This window comes from Typopeltis vanoorti, chromosome 10 (assembly GCF_054136105.1).
Source record: "Typopeltis vanoorti isolate ZY-2024b chromosome 10, IOZ_Tvanoo_1.0, whole genome shotgun sequence".
Lineage (NCBI taxonomy): Eukaryota > Metazoa > Arthropoda > Arachnida > Uropygi > Thelyphonidae > Typopeltis > Typopeltis vanoorti.
The window spans coordinates 6,108,257-6,122,078 of record NC_143558.1 but is presented as its reverse complement, the minus strand read 5'-3'; the positions used below and the strand labels follow the sequence as shown (position 1 = coordinate 6,122,078).

General features: G+C 36.7%; 1 protein-coding gene across 1 annotated transcript in view; it reads right to left on the bottom strand.

The window, feature by feature from the left end:
• Nucleotides 1-8,481, bottom strand: part of LOC150102148 (sphingosine-1-phosphate phosphatase 2-like) — a 57,746-nt gene extending 49,265 nt beyond the window's left edge. The window contains exon 1 of the mRNA XM_090398893.1: nucleotides 7,726-8,481. Coding sequence (XP_090255019.1) covers nucleotides 7,726-8,388 — 663 coding nt within the window. The 5' untranslated portion in view covers nucleotides 8,389-8,481. The remainder of the gene's footprint in view (nucleotides 1-7,725) is intronic.
• Between the last annotated feature and the right edge of the window lie 5,341 nt (nucleotides 8,482-13,822).

The following is a 13,822-nucleotide window of genomic DNA, read 5'->3' as shown; positions in this document are numbered from 1 at the left end:
CAGCAGTGAACCGTTCCGGGCAGAACGGGGAGTAAGGGATGCAAGTTGTCCCCTCTTCATTTTAATTGTTTTCTGGAATATGTCATAGATGAAGCTCTTCATGAATATGACATTGAAATAGTGGTTGGAAGGCTAAGTATAAATAACTTACATTTTGCAGATGATATCGATCTTCTGGCAGAAAGTGAAGAAGAATTACAAGAGATAACCAGCCGTGTTTTCAGAACATTAAAACAATATGGATTATACATAAACCTACAAAAAAACAAAAACAATGATAACCTCAAAATCAGACCTTGAATTCTTAAAGATACAAATTGGAAATAAACAATTTGAGAATGTAAACAAGTTCACTTATCTAGGAAGCACATTGAGTCGAGATGGTCGTTCAAAAACTGACATTAAATACCAAATTGCTAAGGCAACCGTGGCCCTACATTGTGGGGAGATAACAGAATAGCAATCACAACCAGACTAAGACTAATGGACACCTTGGTGAATTCTATCCTCTTGTATGGTTGTGAGGCCTGGACTTTATTGCAAACTTTATTGCTGAGAGGAGACCTGTCTATTGAAATGAAAACTTACAGAAGACTTCTGAGAATTCCCTATACCGCTCACGAAACCAATGAAAATATCAGAAAACTGATTGATTCAATAGACAGGAGAAGGGAAAATATTCGGACAGTCATCAGAAGAAGACAGATGAAATGGTTCGGACATGTGGAGAGGGCTAATGGCATTCCAAAGCAAGCACTAGAAGGAATTGTAACGGGACCAAGGGTTAAAGGCAGACCTCGATTAAAATGGACTGATAACATCAAAAAATGGACAAATTCCTCCCTTTCTCAAGGAGGAGGCTAACAAAGAATATCACCTACCAGCCATGAATGACCCAATGGTCCATTTAGGACTACGGGAGAGAAGAAGGAGGCAATTGATGTGAAGTCATATAAAGGAGCCCAATTATGAAGTTATGTTTGCTTATACTTGGATAAAGGATTAAACCCAAGAATATAACTTCTTGGCATCTTCAATTTATAGTATAACCAAATGGAAAAACTTTCACCATTTCAACAACAGAATCAACCAGTTTTTTTTTTATCTCTATCCAACAAAGAAATCAAGATGAACAATCAAAGCTGAGTCTGAAATCTAGGAGGGTAATTATCAAGATCCTAAATGCAAAATCTGGATGAAAAGCAAGAAGGTTGCTCTTTTGTGATTAAACAAAAGCAACAAAACCATATAATGCATCATTACTTAGAGAAAAGGTTAGCCAAATAGGTGAAAGTAGAGTTGGAAACATGTTTTCACCCCCCCCTCCCTCAATATATTAACCCTATTCACTTTTGCCATGCACTCTGGTTATTTTACTTGGCAAGTCCACACGGTTAGCCTAGTGGCTGTGCGCTTCGCAACATGCCTGGGAAAGGAGTGTCCTAGGTTTGATTCCCGTCGGTGACGTGAGGAGCTGAAGGATTTTCCTCAGCCATAGCCAAGTTAGCCGGTCTTGGGCATGGACAGTAGGGTTTATCCCCAGTTTATCCTGGGGTTTTTCATCTCACAAAGCAGGCAAACCGGCCTTGAGAACTCAACACTGTAGGACATAGGATACATCGTGGCGTAGGGCTGACCACCTTATCCTGTGAATGGCTTGAGGTCCGATGATTAATAAACCCTCGACACCGCAAGGTAAAAGAAAGATGAGATGAGATGAAAAAACATCCCAGAAGACTGAAGGCAGCTATAGCCTTCGCTTTTTTTGACCTTGATGGTCAAAATGCTGAATTTTATTTTACTTTTAATTAATGCAAGTTCTTAAGCTCAGTGATGTGTCTCATTTATAATGATTGCTAATTAAACCCTGAAAGAAAGAATCCATGTAAAATAGATCCAGTATAACCCCAATATAACTATAAAACGAAAAATTATTTATTCTACTAATTTCTACACTCTATTACATATTTCATTAGGATTATAGTTATTTCCTTTCCTCCTATAGTTATTTCCTCCCTTTCATTGGATAAACCCTACTCTACACAACTCACATAATAATAACCACAACTTCCCTTAACGCAGACCTCCAAAACATCCTCCGATGGGGCTCAGATAACCTCGTCAACTTCACCGCTAGTAAAATCCAGTTCTGTCTTATTTCCCACAAAAAAGAACCATTTTCCCCCAGTATTATTTTTGATAACACTCAAATTCCCAGACAAGATGAAATTTCTCTTCTCGGAATTACCATGACATCAGGCCTCTCCTGGCATAAACACATCACAACCATTGCATTCTCAGCTTACAAAAAACTAGACTTTCTCTTTCGCTCAAGACGTTACTTCACGTCAAAACAGCTGTTAACCTTATAGAAATCGCAAATCTGCCAAGCTATCGAATACTGTTCTCACAATTGGAGTGGGGCTCCTAAAAGCTCCCTCAAAATGCTTGACTCAATACAGAGACTGATAAATGATCCATCTCTTACTGACTCACTCCTCCCACTTTCACATAAACGTTTAGTCTCTGCAATTTGTATATTCTACAAATATTTTCATGGAAAATGCTCATCTGAAACAACATCAATAATTCCCCCCACTCTGTACTAAACCCATTGGAACATGTACAGCCACCTCCCAACATCCCTTCACAGTACACCTCGAAACCCACAGAACAAGTTTCTTTTCCTCTTCCTTCATCCCTGCTACTGCTGTACTGTGGAACAGTCTTCCCCCTTTTTTAAATAACGAAACCTGTGGTGCGTTCGTAATTAGAAGAAACACACGTATAAACCACAGTGTAAATTATTTAATTGTAAATATTTCATCCCAAGTATCTTAGGACATCATCAGTACAGTATTTAAACAAAATTAGGAATAACATACAGTTAGGGCGCATGATTACAATAGAATCTCATGAAAACGTGCATAACGTGTTAAAGTAGTGCAAAAAAAAAAAAAAAAACGTTAATTATTTAACAGTTTTGTATGATAATTTCCCATACTTTAGGAATGGTAAGAACGTCGTTGTGGTTTAGGTTTGGTCTGTGTAGTAGGGCTTCAGAACTTTCTTTGTATAAACGTTCATGTTTAAATAAAGATCTATGTAAAAGTTTAACCTTTTCCCAATGGATCCTATGGTTTGGATTTTCAATTCCGTTGTGGTTTAGGTTTGGTCTGTGTAGTAGGGCTTCAGAACTTTCTTTGTATAAACGTTCATGTTTAAATAAAGATCTATGTAAAAGTTTAGCCTTTTCCCAATGGATCCTATGGTTTGGATTTTCAATTCCGTGTTGAGAGAGGCCAGATTTCTGCAGTTTAAGAAGACGAATGTGGTCTTGATGTTCCGAGATGCGTTTCTGAACAGACCTACCTGTCTGTCCAAAGTAAGATAATTTGCATGAGCATGGAATCTCATAAACACCAGGTAACATCAAGGGTGAGAATTTGTCCTTAGGAGAAGGTAATAAGTTGTAAATTTGGTTGATAGGTTTGTAAGTAGTGGCAAAATTGTATTTCTTCATAATTTTAGAAAGACGTTCTGAGATGCCTTTAACGTAAGGTATGGGAATCCTATGCACTTCTTCCTGTCTGGTTTGATGTATGCAGAAGTGACTGATGATTTTTTGAGTTGTTTTGGGATTATATCCATTTAGGATGGCTGTATTTTTGATAACTTCTAATTCCTGGTTTAAAGATTCTACAGAGGAGCAGAATTTGTGTGCTCTGAACACTAGTGATTTAATAATGCCAGATTTGCATTATTAAATCACTAGCAAATTTGTTTCTAGAACACCTTGAGGGAAAAATATTCACTTTTGAACCCAAACCAAAAATTTGGCTAAGATATGTCGATGACGTATTTGCAGTCTGGAATCATCCCGAACCTGAATTACAACTGTTTCTAGATAAAATTAACCTTCTTCATCATCGCATCAACTTTACGTTAGAAAAAGACTCTCCACAGGGTATCTCTTGTTTGGATTTACACATCCAAAGAAAAGAAGACGGTTCCATCGCCACGTCCGTCTTTTGCAAGACTACATTCTCAGGTCACTACATTCACAATTCTTCTGCTCATCATCCATCTCAGAAATCTGGCATTATTAAATCACTAGTTTCCAGAGCACACAAATTCTTCTCCTCTGTAGAATCTTTAAACCAGGAATTAGAAGTTATCAAAAATACAGCCATCCTAAATGGATACAATCCCAAAACAACTCAAAAAATCATCAGTCACTTCTGCATACATCAAACCAGACAGGAAGAAGTGCATAGGATTCCCATACCTTACGTTAAAGGCATCTCAGAACGTCTTTCTAAAATTATGAAGAAATACAATTTTGCCACTACTTACAAACCTATCAACCAAATTTACAACTTATTACCTTCTCCTAAGGACAAATTCTCACCCTTGATGTTACCTGGTGTTTATGAGATTCCATGCTCATGCAAATTATCTTACTTTGGACAGACAGGTAGGTCTGTTCAGAAACGCATCTCGGAACATCAAGACCACATTCGTCTTCTTAAACCGCAGAAATCTGGCCTCTCTCAACACGGAATTGAAAATCCAAACCATAGGATCCACTGGGAAAAGGCTAAACTTTTACATAGATCTTTATTTAAACATGAATGTTTATACAAAGAAAGTTCTGAAGCCCTACTACACAGACCAAACCTAAACCGCAACGACGTTCTTACTATTCCTAAAGTATGGGAAATTATCATACAAAATTGTGTTAAATAATTAATGTTTTTTTTTTTGTACTACTTTAACACGTTATGCACGTTTTCATGAGATTCTATTGTAATCATGCGCCCTAACTGTATGTTATTCCTAATTTTATTTAAATACTGTACTGATGATGTCCTAAGATACTTCGGATGAAATATTTACAATTAAATAATTTTCACTGTGGTTTATACATGTGTTTCTTCTAATTAGTCTTCCCCCTGATATATTTCCCAAGGAATACAATATACAGGTTTTTAAATTAAATTTTAACAAGTTACTCCTTTCCCATCCCATTACCCATATACGGTACTAAAGTACTATAGGTTGACCAGCCAACCTCTCATATATGGGGCCCCCCCCGACATAAAAAAAAAATTTTTTTAAATAAAAAAATAATAATAATAACAATCTGAAAACATTATAGTGGAATGATTCTTGACAACACAGAAACTTATTAATGGAAACATTAAACTGAAAGTCCTTGTCTTCTTAAGCTTTTTCATGAACCATTCAGGTTCTTTAGCTGTGGACTTCACAACCGTGACTGTCACGAGGATAAGGTGGCTGGCCCTAAGCCTCCCAGTATGTCTTATGTCTGTAGATGCGAGTGTTCATGGGGCCAGTTTGCCCTGTTCTGGGGGATGAAAAACCTGAGTTTCCAGGTGAAAAAACCCTCCTACCTCCATATGAGATTGGCTAACTCATTAGTTGAAAGAGACCAGATAAAGGTTCCTCACATCTTGGATTGGAATTGAACCCAGGTCTTTCTGACAAAGGGCTTCACCTATACCAACTGAGCTTCTTCTTCAGTATTCTGCAATTGAGCAGGTTTTTCTTTTAGTAGCAGAAACTTTCCTTCCACTCTCTTCTGTTCTGAGCCTTCTCTTTCAAGGTTGTGTACCTATCTTTATTGAGCATGTCATCTAGCATTGTTTTCCTTACTCTGAGTCTTTTTCCGACTATTTTTCCTTCGATGGCATCTCTGATGATTCCATTCCCTCTCCGAATATGTCCAATCCAGTTTCCCTTGCTTCTTTTTATTCTCCTTAACAGACTTCTTTCTTCTTCTACTCTTTTTAAGACCTCTTCATTAGTTATTTTATCTGTCCATTTGATTTTTTCCATCCTTCTTCAAATCCACATATCAAAGCTTTCCAAAATCTTAATTTCTTCTTTCTTCAATGTCCAAGTTTCAGATGCATAGAGGGCAACACTCCACACATAACATTTTATTAGTATTTTCTTTAGGTTTCTATCTATTTTACTTCTGAATAAATTCCATTTTCTATTAAAGGCATCTCTTCTCATCGCTATTCTTGCATTTATGTCACTTTTACATCTTCCATCACTACTAATAACACTTACTAGATATTTAAATGTCTTTACTTGATTCAATTTTTCTCCATTTATTCTGATATCCATATTTGCCTCTTTCCTTGCTATTTTCATCACCTTTGTCTTCCTTATGTTAATTTTCATTCCATAATTGATACAGGATTCCGGTGATCTGTTCAACAGATGTTGTAGTCTTGTTTCAGTGTTTGATAGTAATGCCTTGTCATCTGCATATCTTATTGCAAATATCTGTCTACGTCCAACTGAGCTACAGAAGCTCTAAACTGAAAGTTCTAATACATGGAAATGTCACACTCATGCTTCATTGTTTGTTCGTTTGTAATGCATAACATCTACCATAAAACAATTTTGTATATTTCATATCTTTTAACTTTCAGATCTGAAAAATTAATATCAACTGTAAGATAAAGTCTTCATTTTTATTGCACCACACTGAACATCATTCATTTGAGATGTTTCTTGAAACTTATATGGCTATTGAATTCAACATGTGGCATTTGTGTTAGTTCCCAATTACCTAATATTTTTTCCTTTACAGCATAAGAAGTTAGGCCTGATTTGTATAATCTTTTCTTCTCAACATCCTGAATATATTTTATGTAAATCCCTCCCAAATGTCCTGTTTGTAAGATGTAACATATGCAGCATGCATGGAAAATTTTACATACACCAAATTCTTGCAGATGAGGTTGTCTGGATGGCCTTAGCATCAGAGAATATTTCATAGGTGTATAAGCATAACAAAAATTTTAAATCCATCTAGGATGTGAAAAATCTCTTTATGGCTTTTTATCCCAGAAGCTTAGATTTTTCCTACTGAAAAAAAAACAAACTGACTACTGAACACACAACATAATGAACAAAAATTCATTAGCAAGGGAGATTAGTGCAGTAAGAAGTGGCCACACAAGAAAATTAGCAGATTAAATAGTGCAGTGTGGAGTGGCTACAAGGCAGATTAAAGTAGCATAACATAATGTAACATAGCATAGTATGGGATAATAGCATACACAGTGATCTTCCATGATTTAGAATATGATAACCATAACAGCCATGAGACCTGTATGGTAAATATGTCACAATCATGTTAAACAAATATATTGCTATTGGATATAAAGTAATTTTTATCTGTAAATTACATGTATGCTCTGGCCTGTTTTTCTGTGTTTTGGGGGATGAAAGACCCAAAGTTTCTGGGGGAGAGATAAGACCAGCTAACTCACTTTTAACAACCAAGAAATGGACACTTGCTTCAGGTGACGTCCTCCATGGTGGGGGAGGGGGGGTGCCATGTAACATGCTGAAAGAGTAATTTATGATTGTCTAAGTGTAGAACGTACCTGTTCTCCAACCAGAAGGGTTGACAGATTTATCTATCCACCTGGCCCACCTGTGTACTTTTATTAATGCACTATAGATTCACAACCTTTAATTGTTGGGATTCACATAAATAAAAGGAAAGAACAACTAAGAAATCACAAATCTGTTACAGCAATATATAAAGTATAGTTTTCTTTATTAAAACCCATCAGTTACTGCTCAAAATAAATATATTTAATGATGTAAAAAGATAAATATGTACTAATATAATATAGCGTGAGAAGGCTAACAAATATTACACCATCAACATACCTCGTATCGGTGCATGGTGAAAAACAATAACGAAAACGGTACACCAACACCAACCATTGCATGTGTTGAAGGCATGCCATACTCTTGTGTATAACCAGGTTCTAATTGCACCACCGGGGGCGACGATGGACGTGGCCATTTAATAACATCTTTTAATGACTGACCAATATACATAGTTAGCACCCATATCATAACAACTCGACGACCAACAGCTCCATCAATGTTCCAAAACCAAAAAGGGAAAAAACTTGAATAAAACATTTCATATCCCAAACTAGCCCCAAAACTAAAGACATAATACCAAAAAAGATTATCAATTCGACACTTAACGGAAGCTTCACTTTCTGAATCAACATCAGATACCATATCTTCGGCATCAGATGTACCCGGACTGGTCGCAAACTCGCCATCTCCGCAGCTACACTCTCTTCGATGACGAAGACCATTTATGCTTCCATTTAAAACTTGGAGCTTGGGATTAATTTCAGATTCTGAATTCTTTTGAATTTCGATCCTTTTCTGAGTTCTACACAGGGTACAGTTGTCGCCATTTTTAAATACATCTAACCGGTAAACACCAAAATAATTCTGAAAACGTGCAACCAAAAACGGATCACTAAGCTTATTGCATAAGTCAGATATCACTAGTTGGGCTTTCTTCATATTCACTTACAGAAAGAGTTACAAACAATACATAAATTTCAAATTATATTATAAACGTATAAAAAAAAAAGTAAAACACTATTCACAAATACCAAGCGGAACTACCTCAACTTTACAAGTCACAAATTCCGCTTAATTCATGGCTTGTTACTGGCAACTCCTATGTGGGAGCGAGAGGCACGTGGTATCAAAAAAGAAGAAAAAAATGACACGCATGCGTAATTCATTTCGTAATTCTGGAATGAAGTAAGGTAAATCACTGAGCAAGGACTGCATTAAGAAAACAGTACATTATATGCCAGAAAGAAATAAAAAAAAATAAATAAAATAAAAAATGTTGGGTTTAGAAAATCATGTTTTATAGGCAATAATAATTTATTATGAAAGTAGTACTGTACATAAAATAAAAATACGATGGGAAAATTATGAAAGTCTTGCAAGTTTTGCAATACTTCTGCTAAATGATTAAGTTACATAATAGCGACCTCGATTTTATCAAGTGAATTAGATTACAGTAACACCGGATTCATTTTAAACCGCAAGTTTGGTTTGCTAAGAAATATTAAATTTATATAAAGATATTCGAGCAGAAATAGAAATTAATTTTTGTTTAATCCTGTAAACTGTGTTCGATAATTATTAATTGATAACAATGTAGTGTATTAACATTAAAGAGTGATTTAGTCCATTGGTGCTGAATAATCTTTTTTTAAAAAACTTATCAAATTCACCTATAATTCTGCGTTTCTTTTTGCAGCACGTTTTGTCTCTACATTTAGCGAAAGATAAATTGATTTCACCTTGGCATCTCTCTCTTTGTTTTTAACTTATCTTTCACTCTGCTTTAATATTTTGAAGCAGAAATTAAAATTATTCAAACTAAAGGAGTACATAATTAGTAATTAAAATATTACAGACATTCCGTGCTCAGCGAATATTACTATTCACTGGCTACTAATGACACGTATATGGCATTGCAATGCCTCCAGAAGAAATCGAAGTTGCGCTTAATAATAGGCAAAAGTCAGTGATCTAAGTGATTTCAAAGTAGGAGATCGTGGTAAGAAGAAGAATCTCTCCAAAACCGTGGCCTTGTGCAGTGGAGAGCGCAATAGTTTAATCCGACAAGTTTTAGAAGAGACCTAAAGTAGTGTACAGACCAACCCAGCCTCCTATTGGTTGCTTGGGTGGGAATTATGGCCAAAGAAACTACTTCCAGAAGTATATTGTTTGTTAATTTCGCACGTTCATATGGCCTGTTTGCCTATTTTGCAGCTGGAAAGATACTTCTGTAACAGATTAAATTTCGAGAAGTTGAGAAATCCATTATAGCCACTCCTTGCAACCTGTCGTTCTCATCACTATAGTTACTCCGTAGCACAGCTGCGAGGAACGACGGAGGACACACACACACACACACACACACACACACACACACACACACACACACACACACACACACACACACACACACACACACACACACACACACACACACACACACACACACACACACACACACACACACACACACACACACACACACACACACACACACACACACACACACACACACACACACAAGCAGCTGGCCTGCAGTGGGTTATGAATTGCAGTATGTAGCCACTCACAGTCAATTGTCAGACCCATATTTCCACTGCTATTGCTCATTTCATTCAGAATTGTAAGTGGATGGAAGTCTCATCTAGACCTCTACGTGGTAGATTACTTTCGTCAGTCGGCAAAACTTACCTTTACAATAACCACCTTACTTATTGAAGACCTGAAAATGAAATGGAAGAGACCTTCAATCTCCACAAAGCATGAAGTGGTCGATTCTCTGTTTATCCTGAGTATGATCTCTGCCATTTCACTTTCTGCCTTGTCTTTAAGCATCAAGCATTGTAAAGACAGCACTACTTCCATTTATAGGTATTGTACGCCCACACTTCATAGAACCGAGTCTGGCAATGTCCCAAGAATAGTCAATTCATGCTGAAGGAGAGAAAGAAATAAAGGATGTATGAATTGGTCACCAGCAAGCGAAATCATGTGCTTTATACGTAAATTTTCCAACTGTTACACAAGCGAAATAGTTATCACTTTAAGAACTAGAATTTTCATAAAAGAAAAAAGCTAATTTTCCGACGTATAATAATAAACAATCATCCCGCGAAACGCATTGATTACCCTAATATCGGAATGGAATCGTCTTCTTCTGACATGCGTAGAAGCCTCGAAGGGTATCGCATTCTGTAAGCGTACAGTATATCAGTAGAGCGATACTCCCCATTAGTAGTAATGCTATACAAAGCAGCCACTGAATTAAAAACCTTTATGCAGATATATATCAACATCACTCACCTAGCTTATATGCAAAATACTTGGTCACGTATTCTAAGACACTATTCCAGAATGCTGATGGTCAGCAATCGTTAATCATAATAATAATAATTATTATTATTATTGTTACATAACACCTCCAGGAAGTCCAAAGACTCATCGAGGGAGGGCACCAACTCTACAACGCTCCGTTTCCCCCCAACTACCTTCGTCATCTACACAACCGCCATCTACCGCCGACCAACACCACTACTATTTTCACAGACAATAACAAACATCCATGCCCATGGCGGGATTCGAACCCACAGTCTTTTGGCTGGAGAGTCGATACGCTAACCACTCGGCCAGCCAGGCTATTGATCATAATGGAAATGGGATATAAAATTGATCATAATGGGAAAAACAAAGGATCTTTCGGAGTTCGATAAAGGGCTTATTGTGAGTACTGGCTGGAGCCTCGATTTTGAAAAGAGGAAGCAGTTGAGCGAAGAATTTAATGAACGCTGTTTCCGATCCATATCTCCCAAACTATGCGCAGAGAAAAGAGGATCGATATTGGCAGTTGAATACCTGTATGGAAACCACTGATTTCTGCAAATAATTGGAAACTTCGTTCACACTGGACTCAGGAAGACTTGAAAAAAGTCATGTAGTTCAACAAGTCAGGCACACACCTTGTTCTGTACCAATGGCAGGCAGAAATTTTGCCAGGAGCCCCACAAAGCAATGAACCCAGCTTGCCTTGTGAACTGAACTCAAGTTTCTGGAAGTGGTGTCATGGTGTGGCATGTTCTGCTGGTATGGAACTGAAATTGTGATATGGCTGAAAGGTCGGATGTCCTCCACGGAATTGTTTACCATTGATTCAGAGAGCATGCCAGTGACTTCCAACATCTTCCCTGGTCACCACAAAGCCCATATGGAGTTTGGCATATGCAGCACAGATGCAAAACCTCATATATGCGGCAATTCCGGCTAAACGAAGTTCAACGCGGTATTAAATAAAAGTTTCTAATCCAGTGGCTGGTAGGTGTGCAGTAGTAGTAGTAGTTCACGTGACTGAATCTAATGGTAGGCTTATGATAAAGTTTATCATAATATGCAATTGTATTAACCTAAATTTAGAATAATTTTAGAATAATCTCAGAGCAAAAATAGAAAACAGAATAAAGTGAAGCCAGATCATCATTTCATAGCGAAACCCCAAGCTAGTGGTCGACATACCCACTGCCCATCTTCACTGTCGGAACAACACGTATAGTTCCTTTTACTACAAACACAGTGTTTGCTCATTCATGTACTCTGAAGATATATGCCAGAAAATTTCGAATTTAGAGTTTCTTCTTTCTAGTTATATCCGGCTAAAAAGTTAATCTTTATCCCTTACATCATATTAATGTTTGTCTGCAGTACGGTCTAAATCCTGTAAATCACTCTATGCTCTTTGAGCTTCCATCTCTGAAACTCAAGTCTTCTCGAGTCCACCTGTCCAAACTTTGAACTCCCTCATAAATTTCATTCCACAAATGTAACTAGCTTTAATTTTTCAATTCTCTAGACCAAGGTGAAATGCTCAAATGAAAAAAATAATAATAAATCCGTCAATTTCTTTTATTCTTGTATACGGAGTAGACGAAGTTATTTTAGCCCTCTTTAATTTTCGTACACTGAGTGACAGTTCAATCTCCAGTAGTAGCCAATAAGAGACAGCTGGCCCAAGACTATCACTAATTTTAAGTGACATCCAGTGAAGACACGGCTAAGAAAAACCCGAGTTTCTGCATGAAAAAATCATCCTACCTCTATGGGAGACTGGCTAACTCACCTTTAGTCGATAGAGACCAGATAAAGGTTACTCACGTCACTGACGAGAATCGAACCCAGGTCTATCCAACCAAAGGGCTTCATCTATACTGACTGAGCTACAGAGGCTCTGTTTCCTCTTTCTCATTTGCTAAATCATGCAGCATGAATAAACATTGCGTACTTTAAGATAATTTGCAACTGGTGCTATTAATTTTGATCACCATAGTGTCATTCTTCAGTGAGTGGAAACAATCCAGCCAATATCTGTGCAACCGACTCCTAAAAAACACAAACTCAGTGTATGTGTGTGTTTAAGAAGTCTTGGAATGTCGTGTGCATCATCTCACCTATGAAGTTTAAAGGTGAAATGGCTTGTGCTCTCTCCTATTATAGAATCAGACCTTTCGTTGTAGTGTTTGGAAGGATGAATGCTGAGAGGTATGTATCACTTCATGTTAACTCAATGCTTCAAACAATTTTCATCTTTTCCATACATATTTTGTTACTATATATTACAGGAATAAAGCGAGAGAGAGAACTGTGTCGTTTATTGGTTGTAGACTATATTTGCTGTATTTCTGAGTTCAGGCTTTGTTTGATCATGAATAAGGGTTTTTTTTTTTTTTCCCTTTTTTGCAAGGCAGTGTTCTGATCTGACTTTTTGATGTGCAAATAAAATGTATTCTAAGTTTATACTGAGGTTCTTTGTAAAGAAGGTTTTCATCAAATACAGTAATTTTTTCACAGTTATTGTATTAGTTGCCATTGTCTATAAAAATTATGGTTAGCTGTTCCAATTCCTCTTCGAAAAGTGTTTTCTGTTAGGGGTAAGCTCTCTTGCCTGATATAGTCAAGATGCCCTCTCTTTCTTTTTTTATTTTCTCCATAATAGACGGATTCTGCATGTTGTGAAGCTGTCTAAATGTCTGTAGCTTTGTGATAAATACCAAAAAAATTCAGAGTACTGTTCGTAGTTTCGTCAAATAAAATAAATAAAAATAAGCATTCTTAACCTAAAGAATGCTTATTTTTATTTATTTTATTTTTCCACGGTTCATCATGAACTGTATTACATTACGTAGGAATGTATGTCATTAACAAAATATACAAGTTTTCGTTTCCATATTATTAATATTGTATTAATAACAGGGAAATATTATAGAAATATGAAGGTTTCGTATTTGTATTTACACATTTCTGTATTATGAACACATCCTCCACATAAAGTTTCAGAATTTGGGGGCTTTATTATGGGAATAAGCAAGGTAAGAAATTTTTTCATATT